The 20,742-nt window shown below is 40.5% G+C and overlaps 1 protein-coding gene across 1 annotated transcript in view; it reads left to right on the forward strand.

The window, feature by feature from the left end:
* DMD (dystrophin) overlaps positions 1 to 20,742 on the forward strand; it is a 1,918,566-nt gene that overhangs the window by 384,439 nt on the left and 1,513,385 nt on the right. Inside the window, exon 2 of the mRNA XM_058186507.1 lies at positions 12,304 to 12,365. Coding sequence (XP_058042490.1) covers positions 12,304 to 12,365 — 62 coding nt within the window. The remainder of the gene's footprint in view (positions 1 to 12,303; positions 12,366 to 20,742) is intronic.

A 20,742-nucleotide genomic window follows, 5' to 3' on the forward strand; every position in this document is an offset into this window, starting at 1 on the left:
TCAGAGTAGCTTCTTTTTGCTGCTCCGATCTCCCTTGTTAATACATTTCTGGCCTGATTGTACAGCATTTTATCACCTTTTCTGTAGGGCTTCCTCTTTGGAATGACGTAGCTGCTTAAGTTTAGCTGTAAACCAAGGTTTGTTGTTACTGTATATTCGCAAGTTCCTTGTTGGTACACATAAGTCTTCACAGAAGCTGACATATGATGTTACAGTCTCTGAGTTCATGTACGTCTGCAGAGATACTTTCAAAAACATTCCAATCAGTGCAGTCAAGGCAGGCCTGTAGCTTTAACTTTGCCTCCTCCGTCCAGGTCTTCACTGATTTAATTGTTGGTTTTGTGGTTTTAAGTCTTTGCCTGTAAGCAAGTACAAAGTGAATCATGCAATGATCAAAGTGTCCTACAGCTGCTTGTGGTAAAAACCGATAAGCATCTTTTAGTGTTGTGTAGCAATGGTCTAAAGTATTCTTGCCTCTAGTGGGACAATTGACATGCTGAAAGTATTTTGGGAGCTCTTTCCTTAAGTTTGCCTTGTTTACATCTCTCCAAATAATGGCCAGTGAATCGAGGTATTTGGCTTCAGCCTCCATAATTTGGTCAGCTAGAGTTCATAATTATGCAGGCTTGTGGTGGGACATAATCAGCAATTAGAAGAAATGAGGAAAATTCATGAGGCGAATAGTATGGTTTGCAGTTGATAATTAATATTTCTAAGTTTTCGTCACAGAATTTATATATTATATTTATATCCAAAGACCAGCTCTTGTTGGTATATAAACATAAGCCTCCTCCTTTTTACCAAATGTTTCTGCTATTCTGTCTGATTGTTGAATCTGAAATCCTGGTATATGCAGGCTCTATCATCAATTGATTCATTTAACCAGGTTTCAGAGAACCATAGGGCTGCTGAATTGTAAGAATCGGAATTGTATCTGTTTAAAAGGAGATTTCATCCATCTTAATAGCAAGTGAATGTACCTTGGTTAAAAAAATTGAAGGCAGAGAAGTTTTATTTCTTCTATTCCTTAATCTGTTTAAAATCCCCACCCTTTTACCTCTCTTTTTTCACTTCTTCCATTTGGTTTTTTTGGTAATCCATGGCTCCAGGGAAATTGCTTCTTCCTGTGTTAGAATCTCCTCCGTGTTTGTAAAGACGGGGCGGGGGGGAATGAGATCACAGAAAGCTGCTCTTTAAAGAAATGTTGCTTAATTTTTAGCAGATGGTCTCATGAGTAAGAAATCCGTAGTGAGTCGCAGAGAATAATTAAAAATAAAGAAACTATTAGAGAGCATTTCACCGAGGCAGCCTTTGGTGGTGTCATCTTGGAATCTATAAACATCTGAACTTTGTTCAACACTGCACTAACTTTCACAACATATTTTGTGTAATTAGAGTAATCACTCAATAATTTTAATTTAGGAAATAAGACAGAAATAATATTGCATAAAAATTGTCAATATTCCAAATATCTCAGTCTCCTGATCCATTTACAACTTTTTAAAATCAAAAATCTTTCTTGTTTTTTGTCAATTATATATTATTTTAAATTATTATGTTTTTGTTAAAAATTCTTAAATCCACTCTCTACGTGCAAAACTAAGCTTGCCATTTTGAAGTAATATTCATAAAGTATTTAAATCAAACATTTCTAAGTGTGACAAAAAAGTGAATTTAGTTGGCTGAGTTTTGTTATGAAAGGGTCTGTCACTGCTGAGAAGAAAGATGTCATTTTTCATAACTCCTGGTACTTAAACTCACGGGAGGCAGCTGTTTTACAATCCCCTCACAAGGAACTGCCACTCAGCACAATTGTGGGTGACCTCACATTCTCCAGAGAGACTCAAAAGACTACTTGCCTTTTCCCCCTTCTTCTTCATTGCAGTCTCTATTGATTTGCAGAGACATCTTCAGTCAGTCATGACTCACAGCTGAAACTACTAAATCTTTTTTTAAAGTTAATCTCTCTTTCCCCTCACGTGTGTGTGCGTGTGCGCACGCACATACGTACCAAGTAATATTGGAATGCATTTTTTTTATCAAGTAGCTTGATTGAAATAATTGGTATTGATTTAATATTGATGAAGGTATATTTTCTTTTATGTACATTGAGAGCATATGCACCAAGACAAATTCCTTGTGTGTCCAATCACACTTGGCCAATAAAAAATTCTATTCTATTCTATTCCTAATATAATAAGTGACATGGAAAAAGGTATTAGACTATTTTCTTCAGATTCAGCTGCTAATGTATATAGTATTTTACCAGAGCATGAAATTAACAATCTGGCAAAACATCAGTGAAGATATAAAAACTAAGAAAGAGCCAAGGGGGCAACACACTAGCAGCTTTTGAAATAAAACTTTCATGCTTAAGCTAAATATAATAGGGTAGTCCAAATTTTCAAATAAGTCTTAATATTTTCTGAGATTTTGTAATGGCTTGGTGTTCAGAGTGAAGTGTGTCTGTAAGGTCCTGTCTCTCCCTTCTGTTCAAGAAAGCATGGACTCTTGAAACTTAAGCATTTCAAAAGGAAACTTTTATTGAGAGGAAGTGAATGCAAGACAACGTAAAGCAAGGTCTGAGTCCCCGTCCCCACCCCCGGCAATTCCATTAGGATAAAGTGGTTAGAAACCACTCCCCTCAGTTTGATGTTGAATGAGCCAATCCACATGTATGAAGATGCTGTGGAAATGGTCATCCTGAGAAAGAGATAAGGAGTCGTTCCCATGAACTTCTTCTGTGAGGTTTCCAAACTGAGAGAAAACAGATGGCCCTCCCTACTTGTACATTCCCCAACGTAAATCAAAGCACAGGGCAGAATAGGTGACAGGGTAAAGTTATAATCTAGGAAATTACAGGATATATAGGAAACAGGATGAGAGCAATAAGCGAGTAAAAGAATATGGAGTTCCATCCCCATTTGAATGGCAGTATCACAATAGGAATCTGACAGTGTCCCTCTTTCAGTGCTTCATTAAAAAAATGATTAGTGGAAGTAAACAGTCTTGGAAATTTTGGAAGAGGATTTTAGTGCTTGCTAAAACTGCTTGATCTCCCTTTAGTGATTAAAAGAAAAGGATGGTGGTTACTTGTATCTGTCTTAGCTTTTGTATGGTTAGAAGCAGTGATGGGTTACAATTTTTTTTACTACCGGTTCTGTGGGCGTGGCTTGCTTGGTGGGCGTGGCTTGGTTGCCATGTGACTGGCTGGCTGTGTGATCATATGACTGGCTGGGCATGGCCAACTTGACATCACTCATGTCAAGGGTTACGGTTAGGATTAGGGTGCCTGGCCTCTCCTCGCCTCAAAGGCTTCAATGAGATACAATTTTTCTGTCTATTTATTTACTACTACTGAACATCCAAAATATACTATTTAATCCTATGTACATATGCCATATGTGTACATACATATTACATAGTATAGAGTGTGCATAGGCACAAAAAGATACATTATCTACTATATATACTGTATATGTATATACACATACACACACACAACCACCTCTTCTAAAACTATACACATTCAACCTCACTTACTACATTTGGAAAAACAGAGTCCACTTTCTGCCACACATTTAACTATAACTTCTGTACATTTAGAACATTACACACACCTTCAGATGTTCTTCCCTAACTTGCACATGACTGTTAGAGCCAGGAGAGATCATGGATTGAATAAAATGTGGTGAAACTCACTTAACAAAGCTCTTGCTTAGCAACAAAATTTTGGGCTCAATTCTGGTCATAAATCAAGGACTATCTCTGCCTTCCTCTGCATGACAGCCTTGTCCTAGTAAACTCCTTCTCCTTTCTGGCAATTTTCCTCTCTGTTAGAGGCACCAAAATAATCCAGATGATGTAAGGTTTCCTGCTGGAGCAGGAGGTTGGATTAGATGGCCTCTAAGATCCCTTCCAGCCCTAGATTGCTGTCCTGTTTCAAAGCATCTTCTGAAGCCACGTCTACTTTCTCTCTCTTTCTACTTCCTCTACTTTCTCTCTCTTTCTCCCTTCCTTTCTCTTTCTTCTTTCTTTGTCTCTTTCTTATCTCACCCTTCCTCTTTCTTTCTCTTTTTCTTTCTCTCTTTCTTTCATTCTTTCTTTTCTCTTTCTCTCTCCTTTCTTTCTTTTCCTTCCTTCCTTCCTTTCTTTCTTTCTTTCTTTCTTTCCTCTCTCCCTCCCTCCCTTCCTTCCTTTTTCTTTTTCTTTCTTTTTCTTCTTTTTCTTTTTCTTTTTCTTTCATTCTTTTTCTCTCCCTCCCTCCCTCCCTCCCTTCCTCTTTCCTTCTTTTTTTCTTTCTCTCATTTTCTTTGTCTTTCTTTCTTTCATTCATTCTTTCTTTCTTTCTTTTTTCTCCTTCCCTCCCTCAAAGTCTAGGAGAGTGAGACAGGGATGCCCAAGAGAAAGTGCCTAGAAGCGGTGGCGGTACCCAAAATGGGAGCTTCAGGCTATGGCAGGCAGCAGCAGTGGCAGGGGCTGAAACGGGAGCTTCAGGCTGTGGCAGGTGGGGGCTGAAACAGGAGCTCCAGGTGGTAGCAGTATCAGCTGAAATGGGAACTTCAAGCCGCAGTAGACATTGGCGGTGGTGGCATTGGCGATGGGGAGTCCTGGAACTCCCAGGGAATTGCCCCATTGCCCTCCCTGACCTCGGAAGGCAAAGGCATGGGGGGCCATTGAGAAGGCCACGTGGAAGGCAGGCAAGCATGGCAGGGCCGCAGGGAAGGGAGTAGGTTGATAGCTCCCTTTCCTATGGCTGGGTGGCCCTGACATGCTTGCCTGCCTTCCACGTGCCCTTCCTGGTGGTCCCATGGCCAGGCCTGCTTGCCTGCCTTCCTCCCCCCTCCACTGCCTCTTTGTTCGGCTGCTTACCTTCCGCGGCGGCTGGTCCAGAATAGGGAAGGCAAGCTGACTGGAGTTTTCAGCGGCCCCCAGCCAGCTGCCATTGCTGGAAAGCAGCTGGCAAAGAAGCCTCTGAAAACACTTTCTCTGCAGGCCGCCAAAAGGTACCGGCAGAAAAAGCTGCTGCCTTTGCTGCCATGTTCTTTGTGTATGCGCATCCCATTGTACTTGCAAGGCAATGGAATGCACGTGTGTGAATAACATGGTGTCAGCTTTGGAAGCCATACTAGGCCAGAGGCTTCGACGCTGCCACTTTCCCATGTGTGGGAAGGGAGGGGGGATTTGGTAGAGGGGGCCATTAGACATAATAACATTCTTCCTGCCAGTCAAGGTCAGGCCAGGCCTGCATCTGGAGAAGGAGTGGCCGGAGTGATGTCTCAAGATGGGACGGTTGGTGATTGGAGCATGTGTTCAGCATAGGGGTCAAGGGGGTAGTGATTTTGTAGTTTGTCTTACTGAGGAAAAACCTGGATCCCCAGATTCGGAGTTTCCCCAGTTGTTTCAGTTTACCTATGCTAGTAGAAAACTTTCATACTTTGAAAGATGTTTGCTTCGGAGTCTTTTCTGCAGGAGGGGGGTTTTCTGGAATGCTGACACATGGCAGCGACGAACATGGTGGCCGGGGCAAGCGAGCGGTGACCGGGTGACCGGTTTGGGGGCGTGGCCAGCCAGCCATTACTACTGGTTCTGCGAGTGACTACATATTTTTACTACCGGTTTTCCTGAACCAGTGCAAACTGGTAGCAACCCACCACTGGTTAGAAGATGTTATTTATGATTCTGGCTACCCAGTATTAGATTACTTAGCTCACTGTGGCTGTGTATTGGATTTTGAGTGGGGAACTTTGATCTGGGCAAAGGATGACAGGAGCTTTGTCTGGAGGCCTTCCATCTTTAGCTCTAAATGGAGTTGGACACCCCTAGTCAGAACTGCTATGTAGTTCAAAGACTTTCCCTTGTTCTTTAATCAAATCTTCTAAAGCTGGTTCAGAACCCCTTCTACCCCCAGTCTTAGGTGGTTTAGTAGCCATTTCAGTTTTTAAAATTCACAAAATATAAGTCTAGAAACTTCTCTTTTCCCCTTTAAGTATAGGAGAGCTCACTTCACTTCATTAAAATCCACACATAACATTTCTTAGCTTCTTAGTTACACAGGCTGTTTAGAATTCCATTCGTCACTTTCACTCCCTTTCAGGCGCCATCTTAAAGAGTCAGTTGAAACAAAGAAAAAAAAGTTTCTCTTTTTAAAAGGGTAGAAGTCAGGAAATCAAAAATACTTGCAATCCAATAATTGTTCGCTCGCACTCATTCCGTCTGCATTTAGGAATCCATAAAGATAAGACAATTAGCAGAAATGGACACTTTCTTCTTTTCCTGCTTTTGCAGGCACGCACTGAAGTCTGAGCTTGGCAGGAATATTTATGGGACCCTCGACCCACAGGGCTCTGCTTAATTAAAACAAAGCCCTGGGAGGTCTACCACACCTCAAGAGCTCTTATCTTTCTTTCATCCAGAGAAAGAGATTAAAGCCGCGTTTTCCTGGCTTTTACGAGTTCAGTACGGAGCTCCTTAATTAGGAGCTCAGCGAAGAAGGTGGCGCCAAGTCGGGGGGGGAGGGGGGTTGGGAAGGGAGGGGGGAGGGGAGGTGGGGGGAAAGGGGGAAAAAATTTTCTGTAAAACTTTTTGAATTAAAAAAAAAAAAGAACTGCTAAGTAGTTTAGAAATTCTGTTGGACTCTTGGGTCTTGATTAATGAGCAGGTGGCAATCATGGCCAGGAAAGTCTCCATGCACCAATTACATTTTTTCCTGAATGACAATCTATTTGTCAATAGTCATGATTTGGTCACCTCATTTTGACTGTCGCAACACACACTATATGGGGTTACACTTGAAGGCAGTTCAGAAGTTACAACTGGTGTCCAGAGAGACAACATTTAATTCAGAAATTTATAGAACTAAGAAAGCAGAAATGTAGAAAATGTAAACAACTATTCATCTATTCACAAGACTTAAAGCAAGAAAGTGTTGAAATCTGTTGAGTAAATTTTGTGCTAACTTTCCCATTAGCTCAGAAGCTGACAGCCTTGTTATGGTTCTCATTCCTGAAATATATGTAGCTTTTAACTTTGTTTCTCCAAGTCCCTGGTGAGTCTAATGTCTAATTTCCTCTTATCTTGCGGAAAATATTTCTCTTGTAATCTTCTCACAGAATGTTTAGAATCTTTGCTAAATCTAAAAAGTCCAAAAAATTACTTGCCATTGGAAAAAAAAACCTTGCTTACCCTTATGAAAATCAGATATATTAGTGAACAAGATCCTTTCTTATCTGAAAATATATATCCAGTCATACATGTCCAATATGTTCTTGTTCATGGTGAGCAACATGATATGAAACATGCAAAAAATAAGAAAAGCAAAGCAAAAGAAAATAAGAGCATAACATAAGGAATAAAAAAACAACTAAATAAACTGTATACCAACACCATTCAATATACTTGATACTTTTCTGTCTTACAAACCATACTTGCTTGTACTCTGTTGTCTTGTCTTTCAGTGTAAAAAGGTTATATTTTATTTATTTATGTAAAACATTTATATGGCTGCCTATCTCAAGCACTCGGGGTGGCTCATAACAATAAACATCATGGCTATGAAACAATAATAAAAAGAGTAAAACAAAACCTTGCTTTGAGAAAACAATCACCTTCATTGTTGTGAATGATCCTGACTCTTTGTGATTCTGGGCATCATTGGGCTTCAATATTTTGCTTCAGTAGCAAACCCCAAATGTCTAGAGTACCACTTAAACACCAAAATTACCATGAATCAATTGCAAAAATCAGCTGTACTTGGAAGTACTTACATCCTATAGCAATTACCATTAACAGAATCAAACAACATTTGCCTATCCCAGGTCCTTGAAAAGGACTGAATAGGTGGATAAAAATGCCAAATCTAGTCTAAACATCTGGCTGACTATGTGACATAATAATTATTTATTAAATTTATAAGCCTGACTCCCAGTGCCTCTAGTTAACATGTATCTATTAAGTAATATTACATGGAGATATAATACTGAGATTAGATTAAAATAATATATTTCATGTGCAGCCAGAATCAAAAAATATATAATGTGGTCCTTTATCTGAACAAAACAGTACAGTTGAGAAATGCATATGTGAATCTGATTGGGGTAAATTTTAGGAGTCAGAAATATCTGCATTTATTTTATTGATATCTTTTATATTATTACACTATGATTTTATTACTATTTTTATTTTATATTTTGATATGGCCTAATAGCTAATCAAATATTTATCAAGTAGTATGATGAAGATTAAGGTGATTATGACAATCAGTTGTATTTTCCCCTTTTTCAGGCTAGGAAAAATGAACTGTTGTTTGCAAGGTTTAGTAGATTTAAGAGGGTCAGAGAATTAAAAATTAATTCTGATAAGATAAAGATGCCTTAGACAGACATATATCAAAAAGAAAATAAAACACATTCCATGCTTAGTAGGAAATAAGTTGTCATGGTTGCATGATTAGGGTGGATGATAAGGTTCTCTTTTGTCCCTCTCTCTGTTTCTCATTGTTTGTATTAAAATAAAAAAAGTTTAATCCAAGAATCAACATGGATTAGAACTGAAGATATTTAGGTCAATTTGAACAGAGGTATGTTGGCTGCATCACAACCTAATTCTAATGATAACTAAAGTTGGAAACATTTATTAACATTAAATACAAGGAGCAGTGGTGCCTGTTCAGGACATAAAAACCTCACAGCCAATCCCTCTTGATATAAATTCATTTTTAAGACATCAGAATTGATTATGTTTACCAGGGATGGGTTCTAAAGTTTTTTTACTACCGGTTCTGTGGGTGTGGCTAGAGGATGGGAGATGACTGAGTGGGCATGGCCAACTTGACATCATTCATGCACTCAGTCACATGACCCCCCTCCACCAAGCCATGCTCACTGAAACGGTAGCGAAAATTTTTGGGACTTTTTGACACTTTTTTTTAACACTCTGGCCCCATATCCAGGGCGGGACGTGGTGGGATGGTGTTGATCATCTCGGCTTCCCCTCTGTTGCCCTTTCTGCCTGAAAAGTGCCCCTTTTTGCCTCTGATGGACCTTCCCCATGGTTGCAGCCAGAGCGGGCAGGCCAGGGGTGATGGCAACGCTGACTCCGGCACTTGGGGAGGGCAAGGTTAGCACGCTCCCAGCTGCATCTTGTGCGGCCTCTGCCAGCACAGGGCAGCAACCTCAGCTGCAGCCCAGATGAGCCGAGGAACTGTGGGGAGCCTCCTGCATGTTGCACCTCCCCTCCCAGCCTTTTCCCTCGCCTCTGTGCCATTTTTGGGTGCCCTGCTTACTGGGCTGCCCCTGTCCCTGTCGCGGCTCCAACGGCAGCAGCTTTGGGAGATGTTGGCAGCACGGAGGTGTGGGTGAAGGCTGGGAGGGTGAAACACATGGTTCCCCGCAGTTCCTCAGCTCGTCTGGGCTGCAGCTGAGTCCTCTACCCTGAGCCGGCGGATGGAGGCACCCCTCCCTAGCCAGATCTTTCTGGATTTGACTTGGAGGAAAGTGCAGCTCATGGCTGCTACATTTCGCTGTGCTGGACGAGCAAAGAGGAAGAAACAGCCAGTGGAGAGCACAGAGCTGCTCCAGTCCATGTGTTCTCCAGGTCAGAGGCTGTTTCTCTCCTTTGTTACTCTTTATGGGAAAACATTTGGCGCAGCACAGTGAAATTAAACAGCCATGAGCTGTGCTTTCCTCCAAATCTCATTCAAAAAGCTCTGTGCAGAGAAAAGCTCCTGTTTCCCTCTGCCACCCACAGCGCTTAGAGGAAAGCACGGCTCATGGCTGTTAAATTTTGCCCACCAGATCTGGGAGTGCTTGGCTTGTTTCCCAGCTCAGTAGCCCATGAAAAGAACCCCATTGAATAATGGCATTTTTCTCTAGCTACTGACAGGCACACCCAGCCTATCTGAGGCACTGCTTTCTTCTCAAGTCTGCCTTGCACTAATGTCCAAACAGGCTTCATTGAGAATCTGCCTAGTGGGCCAAAAATCAAGTGGAGCTCTTCTAGGTCATGATATCTTTGTATGTGCTGGTGGGCCAGGTGGGCGGGAGGATAGGCAAATGGGAGGAGCATCCCTTCAAGTTATGGGTAGACTGCCAAACATCTGAAATCACATGACCCCAGGGGTATTGCAATAACCATAATTTAGAATAAAAGTTCCTTTGTTCAGCATAATCATAGTTTAGAACAGTCACTGAACAAATGGCCAAGTCAAATACTTTTTCTCAGAATGGTTAAATTCCTTTTTTTCCCGATCATGTGCAAAGTGTGTGCACGAAGCAAACCGGTGATAATGCCAGTTTGAACCAACCACTGAAGCCATTCCAGAGTAGAGAGTACAGAGGCTAATATATTGTACAGAGGTTCACATTACAGAAGCCAAACCAACTCTTATATACAGTCAGCAAGTCTAAGCCACACCCAGACTCCAAACTGTTTCTTATGGCCCCATACAAACAAATACTGTCAGCCTCCACTCCAATCTTCACTTCTATTTGTGCATTTTATATTTAGTAGTTATATTGCAATGTTATTATGTTTAGTGTAGAATAGTTCATGGATTTAAGGTGTATTACTATCCTATACAGGAAAGGAGAAGAGGGCCCTTTAAGAGTGTCGTCTGACATAAAAAAGGGGAGGGGGAGGAAAGGTTTGAAATCAGCATGAAGATCAGATGCGCGGGCTTTTCAATGAAACCTGCATTCCTGACATGCCAAGCAGCCGGAGACCTTCGGATGAAGTTTACCATGGGGGGCGAGAGAGAGCTGGCATTGGCCCAGCCCTGCCTGACCTCTTGTGGAAAGGAGGGACTAATAAGGGGATATGGGATGTTGGCCATATTTTGTCTCAGATTCAACTATCCATGGCTGTATTCCAGATGTATTTAGTAAAAGTACTTTTCTTTATTTTCAAATGAAGTCAAGGTGTTTTCTTTCCTAAATATAATCAGAGATAGTCTGACAAATACTATGTTTCAGTTTCCAAACAGTCCACATTGGCTGACCTGTTACCATGTCTATCCAAACAGTCCCCATTGGCTGGTCTATTCCAGTCTATGAATATTCATATTCTGACATAGATTTAAATTGGACTGTGAAGTTTAAAAAAGTCTCATAAGAAACCAATAACATCCCACCTTTGCATCACATGTCACAAATAATAATAATCTTTTTTCCAGATGCTATCCCAAACTGACCAATTCCACATTTTACATTTGAAAATCATGCCTGCTCAGACAATCTGCATTTAATTAAGTTAATAAATGTAATATTTATGAGTTAAAGAGCATTTATCCATTTGCACTTTATGATCATCTATATATACCGTAGTTTTGTGACAGTATTTATTTATTTTTATTTTTATTTTTATTTATTTATTTTGTCAAACACAACTATATATATAAATATAAGCATGAAATAACCACACAAATTGAATACAACCAAAGGGAATATTAGGACAGGAACGGTAGGCATGCTGATACTCTTATACACACCCCTTACTGAACTCTTAGGAATGGGGTGAGGTCAACAATAGACAGTCTTTGGTTAAAGTTTTGGGGATTTTGGGATGAGACCACGGAGCCAGTTAGTGCATTCCAGGCATTAACAACTCTGTTACTGAAGTCATATTTTCTACAATCAAGATTGGAGCGGTTCACTTTAAGTTTAAATCTATTGTGTGCTCGTGTATTGTTGTGGTTGAAGCTTAAGTAGTCTTCGACAGGAAGGACATTGTAGCAGATGATTTTATGAGTTATGCTCAGGTCATGCTGAAGGCAGCATAGTTCTAAATTTTCTAAATCCAGAATTTCAAGTCTGGTGGCATAAGGTATTTTTTTGTGACCAGAGGAGTGGAGGACTCTTCTTGTAAAATATTTCTGGACACACTCAATTGTATTAATGTCCAAAATGAAGTTTGGGTTCCAGACAGGCGAATTGTAATTGAGAATTGGTCTAGCAAATGTTTTGTATGCTCTGGTTAGTAGTGTAATCTTTCCGGAGATTAGTAGGCATCGAAGTACTTCTATTGCTTCCTTCCAATAATTGAATTAATGAACATATGGATGGATTTGATAGTCCAAGTAAGAACTAATCCGATCTGATTTTGAGGTATTAAGCATTTTGAGATTGTAGCCCTTTTGGTTTAATTAGAGATTATTTGATACTATTTTTAAAAAAGTTTTTAAAAATTCCTAGAAATATAGTGCATCTGTGAAGTTGTGCTAGTAATAACATCAAACAACCATCAAATAGTGTAGAAATGAATTCTTTAGTAACCATTTTGAATGAACAACTGTGCTTTCTTTTATAGATGAAAGGGAAGATGTTCAAAAGAAAACATTCACAAAATGGATAAATGCACAGTTTTCTAAGGTAAGAAAAATATTCATTTCGCTTTAAAAATAAATTGTAACTCAAGAATAAATCATATTGTATAGCTATTATTTAAGGAGAGCATTAACCAGAATGCTTTTAATCAGTACAGATAGTCTTTGACTTACAACACTTCATTTAATGACCGTTCAGAGTTACAACAGCTCTGAAAAAAGTGACTTATACCCATTTTTCACTCTTATGACTGTTGCAGCATCCCCATGGGCATTGATTTACATTCAGATGCTTGATAATTGACTCAGATTTATGATATTTGCAGTGTCTTGGGATCATGTGATTCCCTTTTCCAAACGTGTGACAAGCAAAGTCAATGGGGAAACCAGATTCATTTAACAACCTTGCTACTAATTTAAGAACTGCAGAGATTCACTTAACAAACGTGGCACAAAAGGTTGTAAAATGAGGCAAAACTCACTTAACAAATTTCTCACTTAGCAACATACATTTTGGGCTCAATTGTGGTCATAAGTTGAGGACTATCGGTGTAGCTTTAAGCTTTGCTGGTTAGTTCCTCTCTTGAATAATTTTGTAAAAAATGAATGCAAAACCAAATGAATACAAAGTAACAAAAGTATAATATGTGAAATGTTTCTGAATAAGTCCACATCATTTTTTGATAATTTTTTTAATAATATAACATTTGGGGGGGGGGAATTCAATATTCAATATTCATTGGGGATACTATTTATGAATCAGATTAGGTTTTGAAACAAAAATTGAGTTTTTGTAGCTCAGTAGAGAGTCTATATGCATTCACTTTAGAATTAGTGGAAATGTAGCTTTTCCGGAAATTTTTAAGTGTTAGAATCTATAGGTCAATTATAATATGTTTATTAATTTTATTAATATTTTTCAGAGAAAATATTTCTGTGCTTAGGAATATTGAAAGGCCATGTGTCAAATGATTAAGAAAATGCTTAGAAGAAAATAAACATTTAATTTATATAATAAATTATAGATATAAGAAATTGTCTATAAATTAATCTTGTTTGCAGGATTGAGTCTGGTGTGACTCACTGCTATGGTTTTGGAAATGGTTCTCGTAAATCAGTATAAAATGGTGTGTTTTACTTGAAAACAGTGTTTTTGGGAATGTTGGATCTGATTACAAGCTAGTTCTTTTAAGGAACAATCTTTGAGTTTACTTCTCAGATATGGATATTGTCCTCTGATTCTGAGAACAAACCTCCTTTCTCAGTATTAGAAACAAGCATAGTAATAAAATATTGTCTCAATCATAGAAGTGTTTATTTGAAGCACTGAAGAAAAGCAGAGAAGAAAGTTCTAATAAAGTTTAAGGGTCTCCTAGGTTCAACTGTGGTAATTTATACTTAAAATTTGTTGTCACATCTTGTTCGTATGAAATAATTTTCACTATGAGCTTTTCACTTTACTATTGTTTGCATATTGCCTTGTAAATATAGTAAAAATGTATCAGAAAAAATGTTTGAATGAAGGTATATTTTAAATAATTCAGATTTCCCTTTTTTGGTATATGTTATGAAATCCTAGGATTATTTCACTGAGCAAGAAGTTGGAAGAAAGTGTAAAATCATGTTATATAACTACGTATACATACATACAGAGTATATAGCATACCAATTAAATAGAGTGGGGAGGCAGGGAATGCTATGGGTCCCCTCTCCTAAGAAGATCCATCTAGCAGGAATAAGTCCCTCTGGAACATCATCTCAATGGAGATAAGATTGGCCCCCACTTTTTTGCAAGGCCCTGAAGACCTCATTTTGCCAACAGGCCTGGGGACCCCAGAGTGGGATGGAGTCCATCAAGTGGCTTATTTGATTAATTGATTGATGTTTCTGGGGAGGTGGATTATAGTTTATTGTTTTATATTGGCTTTTTATCTTTGTAAGACACCTGGAGTCACTGTGACTGTAAGTTAGACAGCCATATAAATTTTCTTAAATAAATAAAATATAAGGGGTCCTTGATACTCTCTGAGCTTAGTAAAATATATTAGGAAAAGTTTTACTTATGAAGACAATTCTTCACTGGATATTCTAAGTGGGCCTTGGAAAATGTAAAATGTGTTGTGATTAACATTATACATTTTAGTTTAGATATTAGATATTTCATTTATAGCTGCAGAGCAGAATATGCTGACATGAGGGGAAAACGGGATATAGATTTAACACAAATAAATTAATTTTGTCAAAAACGTGGAAAAATACACCTGTCTATAATTGTTCAAAGTAATCTTTGCTATTAGATTTTGAAAGCATCTGATAGAGCTAGAAAGCTTTGGAGAGAGCGTTATTGCTTATATAACCAATCAATTTGTCAAGAAAAGAAAAGGAGAAAACTGATGTACACTATAAATTGTGGCTTATTATAAGTGGATTGTTAAAAAAATTAAACTAGGATCAGAAATGTAATATATTCAGACAGCAATGTACCAAACTCTCAAAAGCTACATAGTTGGTAAATCTAGGAAGTAAAAACCACACAGATGTCAGAAAGCCATGCTAGTTGAGGGTAAAAAACATAACCTTGAAAACTGTAAAACAATTCTTAGGCAGACTTAGCAAACCAATGAAGGTGGACTCTTAAAAATGTTTCCTTTCCATTGTCCTATGTATGGGTGTTGCTTCTTCTTCTCACATCAGTTTAAACCAGGGATGTCCAACTTTGGCAACTTTGTGGAAACTTCAACTGGTGGATTCTGGGAATTGAAGTCCATGAGTCTTAAAGTTGCCAAGGTTGAACATGTCTGGTTTAAAATAACATAAAATAATAGTTAAATAATTAAATTTAACAACCCATTTAACAATAAACAAATGTGTATTAGAAAATTATTGTATCTTGAAGACAAGATAACTTAATAAGATATAAATTCTTTTCTATACCATACCCATAAAAGGAAGCAAAGCTAATATTACTAATATTATAATTTATCAAGCAGAAATATTTTTTAACTTATTCAAACAGTGTCTTTTGTGTTAGTAATTCTAGTAATTAGCAGTAGAAATTATAAGAAGTTAGTTATAAGGGTCATAAGGCTGACATTTGTGCTAAAGATAATTAGTCAGATTAATGTGCTTCAATTCTTCCTCATTTTTTTCAAAGTTGCCCTATGTTGAATGGCACAAAAACTTCATTTTTTTTACATCAGCTTTCATGCTAATATTTTTTTTTCTTTCTTATTGTCAGCATTCCAAGTAATGCACCCATAGAAAGAAGGACTCCGGGGCAGGTAGATTCCTCAAAGAACAACTTATTGGATACATCATATTGGCACAACTGATGAAAGCTGACTCTGAAAGTTCCCACAGTTTTCACCTGATTAAAAAGCAAAAGTTTCCCCTTTCAGTCACATTGTCCAGTAAAGGTGCTGGCCTGGTTACTCCACTCCTCCTCTCCCCACCCACCTGTTGGAATGTCCTTGGTTCCTACAGGAAAACATTTTGTTTTGATGACAAAATCCTAGCTATCTAACTTCTCTCCTCCCTGTCCCCGCTTCTTCCTTGTGGCAACCTTGAAGCCTCAAAGATGGCCTCAGTCAGGTCTGCTTCAGGGTTGACAGTCAGATCCCCTTAACTGATGAGAAGCTCCTGAAAAAGAAAAGAAAGCACATAGAGGTTAACTGGTGCTCAAATTAACCCCCTCTTCCTCCCCAGGAGATCCCTTTGGTTTTTGAGGGTATTTCTCATGGAACCGTTTGACCAATCTGTCTGCTTTTACATCTCAGCTCTTTACTCACATAGCTTCGGAGAGGGGGCATCCATTCCATTCTACTAAATGTTGCAACCTCCCCTTGTACAATCTGGAATCTAAGGTTCCCTTTATTTTGTAGTGCATTTCTCCTCAGCTGGGAGTCTACCACCAGCTTTAGCAAACTGCTGTGAAAAACCAGATGCACTTTCCCTAGTAGGTGGGGGGAGTTTAAACTGTACTGTAACAGGGTTAATCACTTTCACTATTGGGAAAGGGCCTATCAACTTTGACCCTAGCTTCTTGCAGGGGAGTTTTAACCGCATGTATTTCACTGAGAGGTAAACCTTGCTCCTATCCAGAAAAGCCCTCTGAGGGGCTCAGTGTTTATCATCTTGCACTTAATGGGTTTTTGCCACTTCTTGAAGGGTTCACTTCATATTTTCCCAGGCTTTTTTCAGGGACTACATCCATTCATTTAAGAAAATGAAGGAGGGTGGCTCCCTAAGGAGATCAGGAATGGGGATGAATTCCATGCCACTAGTGACCTGGAAGGAGATTAAGTTGATGCTACTATGCTAGTTTGGCAAAAGGCAGTAATTCTGCCCAATTAGTTTGTTGGTAATCTGTGTCTTAAATATTGTTCAATCATGTTGTTAGCTTATTCCATGGCCCTGTTAGTACTCAGATGAAATGCCAAATTAAGTCCCTGTGAGGACCCAATGGACCGTATAAACTCTCTCCAGAACTTAACTGTAAATTGGACTGCCTCTCAGAAATGATTCTTTGAGGAATGCCATGTAGCTTGTAGATGTGTTTTACAAACAGTTTGGCCAGCTTGTGGGCTGATGGAAGACTGGAACAGACTATGAAATGGGCTTGTTTTGAGAACAGGTCTATTATGGTCCAAATGACCTTGTTGCCTCTGCTTTCAGGGAGCTCTACTATAAAGTCCATGGCAATTTCTTCCCAAGGCTGGGATGTGTCTCCACTTGTTGGAGAAACCCTGGAGGCTTCTCTGGTCTTCTCCGTATTGGTGGAGACAGCAGCCAGGCATGGGTTGTACTCATCTGTTCAGATTGGAGGACTGAGACTGCTAAAGTTGATAAACCCCACCTCCTGCTGCTAGGAACCCAGCTTTTGTCTCAGTCCTTCAGCCTGGACAGACACGTTGTGAATTTTCTCCTACCCTTGGATTGCACTGGTCTTCTGATCATTACTGTAAGTTTTATCTGAATTATTAGCCCCTTTTTTTCTGCCTGGAGTTTTCACTCTGGTTGGGGCTGAAGTATCTCTGCTGTCTGCAGGATTAATGTTATGATCCTGCTTCAATCCTGTTGAACTGCAGGCATTCTAGGATATTTTTAGAGGAGTGTGAGCACCCACAAAAACAGTGGAGACTTGGATAGTGAAGTTGTACACTTCCCATTCCAGTTTGGGCAACATTTTAAGTGTTTGCCAAGGGCTGTGGCTAAATCTAATAAGCCTCGGAGATCAGAATCTCCAAATGGAGAGGAACCAGGTCCATCAGGTAGCGGACCTTCCAGGGCTCCTTCAGCTAGGAGCGGACATTCTTCCCACCATAACCCCAAGTCAGTCTCAGCTTCTAACCATTCTAAGCCTGCCTCCAAGGCTTTTCCACAAGATAAACAGAGGCGGGGCCAAACAATAAAGAAGATTTGCAGCAAGACTGTTTCTTCCTTGCCTGCTTCTGCAATGGCTGCTCCAGCTCCTGTTACCCCAGCTGGGGTGCCTGCTCAGGAAAGTGCAGTGATAGAGTCACCCGGATAGATTTCCTTGCAGAGCTGTCCTGTTGTTAGGTGCATTGTGGATGGCGGTGGGATCCCCTTCTCCAGCCATTCAATCTGAGAGCAAGGTCATGGCTGTCACTTCTGGACCTGCTTCTCAATCTGCTCCAGCCACGGAGACTCTTGGGGTTAGCCAGGAGACAGGTCATCAAGTACCCTTACCTGATAATATTCAGGATAGTATAGCCCAAACTATTCAACAGACTTTATTATCCGGCTTTCATCCGTTGGGCAGGGCTTCTTCTATTCAATCTGCTATGTCTGTTGTTGAGGACGATCCTGAGTTTGAAGAGGTTCAATCCCAGGAGGGCACAGCTTCACCATCTCACTCTATGGTGAGTCATTCTTCTTTTATGGAGACCTTGCACGTGGAGATCCAGATCTATCTGAGGATGAGGGCTTATCCCCGGAATAACCTGCATTTACAGGACTTTTTCCTCCTAATCTCTTTAAATTGTTACTTTTCAAGGTCACCAAGGTGGCACAACTTGGCCCTCCAGCCGACCAGTCTGAGGCCTCATCTTCCAAGGGTCCTTCCAATCCCCTTTTCTCGGAACCTGAATGATCTTTAGAGACAGTTCCTGTTCCTCATCTCTTTGTGGATGTTGTCAGACATCAATGGTCTTCTCCTGGATCTTCCACTCTCCTTCTTCAGCTGACAAACGTTTTTTCAACATTGGTGCCAATTTGTCTTCTGTTCTGCAAACCCCTTTGGTAGATGCACCTGTTGCTGCCTTAGTGTCTTCTTCTTTGATTCCTGGCAAACCAGAGGAAGGCCTACGCCCAGAGGATAGGCGGGCAGAGCTATCTCTTCAGAGGGTGCATCAAGGGTCTGCTTGGGCTATTCGTTCTGCATCTTCAGCCTCCTTCTTCAACAGGGCCACTCTGCTATGGCTTCGCCAATTGCAAGCAAAACTTTCTGCTGATGATACCAGAATTCATCAAGATATGAACGAAATTATTGCTGCAGTCCAGTTTTCAGCTGATGCCACCTTGTATTCTATGCGCTTTGCCTCCAGATCTATGGCTTCAGCTTTAACAGCTCATTGTTTACTCTGGTTGCGTCACTGGCAAGCGAATGCTTGCCATAAGTGGCGCTTGGCTTCTGCACCCTTCGCTGGAGGATCCTTATTTGGTGCTGCATTGGACCTTCTCCTCATTGAGACCAAGGACAAGAGGAAGGTTTTACCTACTGCTCATCGGAGAGGGGAAGCCCAGTTTAATCCGATTTCCTGTCAGTCTTCCTTTTGAGGTTATGATTTGGGGGCAGGCTGTAATAGGTTTCAGGGCTCATTCAGCCAAAGGCAGAGGGGGTCCCAGGATAGGAGTTCCTGGGGTAGAGCCTTTTCAGCAAAGCAGCCCTTTTGAGGGGGAGGAGGTCGTTCCTTTCGACGCCATTGCTAAATGCAATGTTGACACTCCTATTGGTGGCAGATTGGCCCCCTTTTGCGGACCAATGGGACATTATTACCTCAGATTCTTGGGTCAGAAAGACAATTCAATATGGTTTAGCTCTGGAATTCATCACCATTCCTCTGACCTTTTTCATCCAATGCCCCTTGTCCAAGGATAAGGACAAACGGAACCTCATGGAGTTGGCAATTAGTCACCTCCTGGAAATTAAGACTATTCAGCGGGTTCCAGGGGATCAGTTGGGACAGGGATTTTACTCCCATGTGTTTTTAGTCCCCAAATCATTGGGAGGATGGAGACCTATTCTAGATCTCAAACAATTGAATTGTTTTCTGATATATTGCAAGTTCAAGATGCACTCACTGAGATCTATCCTTGATGGCGTCTGAAATGGCGACTTCCTTGTTTCTATTGACCTCACTGAGGCTTATTTACATATTCCTATTCTTCCCACTTATCGTAAGTTTCTTAGATTTTGTTACGGGGGTAAGCATTATCAATATAGGGCTTTACCCTTTGGCCTGTCATCAGCCCCTAGGACCTTTACTAAGATCCTAGCCGCCGTGGCAGCACATATCAGAGTCATACCAGTCCACCTACCCTGTTATATGGATGATATTTTGATTTTGTTTTTCAGGCCAAGGTAGATCTCCAAGTCACAGTTCAGGTTCTCACTGCTCATGGTTTCTCTGTTAACATGGAGAAGAGTCATTTGACTCCTTCAACCCGTCTGCTTCATTTAGGAGCAGTGATTGACTCTACTGAGGGTAGAGTGTATTTATCCCAGGAGAGACAGAATAGCCTTAAGGCACTGTCTCTCAGGATTCAGGTGGAGCATAGAGTGTCCTTATTGGTGTTATCTCAGCTCCTGGGCAAGATGATCGCATCCATAGCCATTGTTCCTTGGGCTAGATTACATGCTAGAGACCTACAATGGTTCATTTTGCCTTTTCAGAAGGTAGGCAGCGGCAACTCTTCCACCAAAGTTCAGGTTCCCAAGGAGATCCTCAGGTCCCTCTCCTAGTGGTGTTCCCCTGCAGTCACCAAGGGCTCCCTGTTTCACGAACCTCAGTGCCTGGTGGTCTCCTTGGCTGGGTAGCTCATTTTCAATCACTGGTAGTGCAAGGCAGATGGACCTCCAGGGAAAGGCAGCTTCCCATCAACTGGCTGGAGTTGAGAGCTATATATCTGGCCCTTCATCACTTCCAGGTCCATCTAGCAGGCGCTCATGTCTTGGTGCTCACGGACAAAGTTACAGCCAAGACGCATGTCAATCATCAGGGAGGCACCAGGTCCAGATCCTTAATGACAGAGGTGAAGAAGCTGTGCCTGTGGGCAGAGCGACATCTTCTTTCTCTGACGGTGGAGCATTTTTCCGGAGTCACCAAAGTACAGGCAGATTGGCTCAGCCATCAGTCGATTGACCACGCAGAGTAGCGTCTACATCTGGCTTTGTTCATGGA

Source organism: Ahaetulla prasina, chromosome 5 (assembly GCF_028640845.1).
Source record: "Ahaetulla prasina isolate Xishuangbanna chromosome 5, ASM2864084v1, whole genome shotgun sequence".
NCBI classification, from domain to species: Eukaryota; Metazoa; Chordata; class Lepidosauria; order Squamata; family Colubridae; genus Ahaetulla; species Ahaetulla prasina.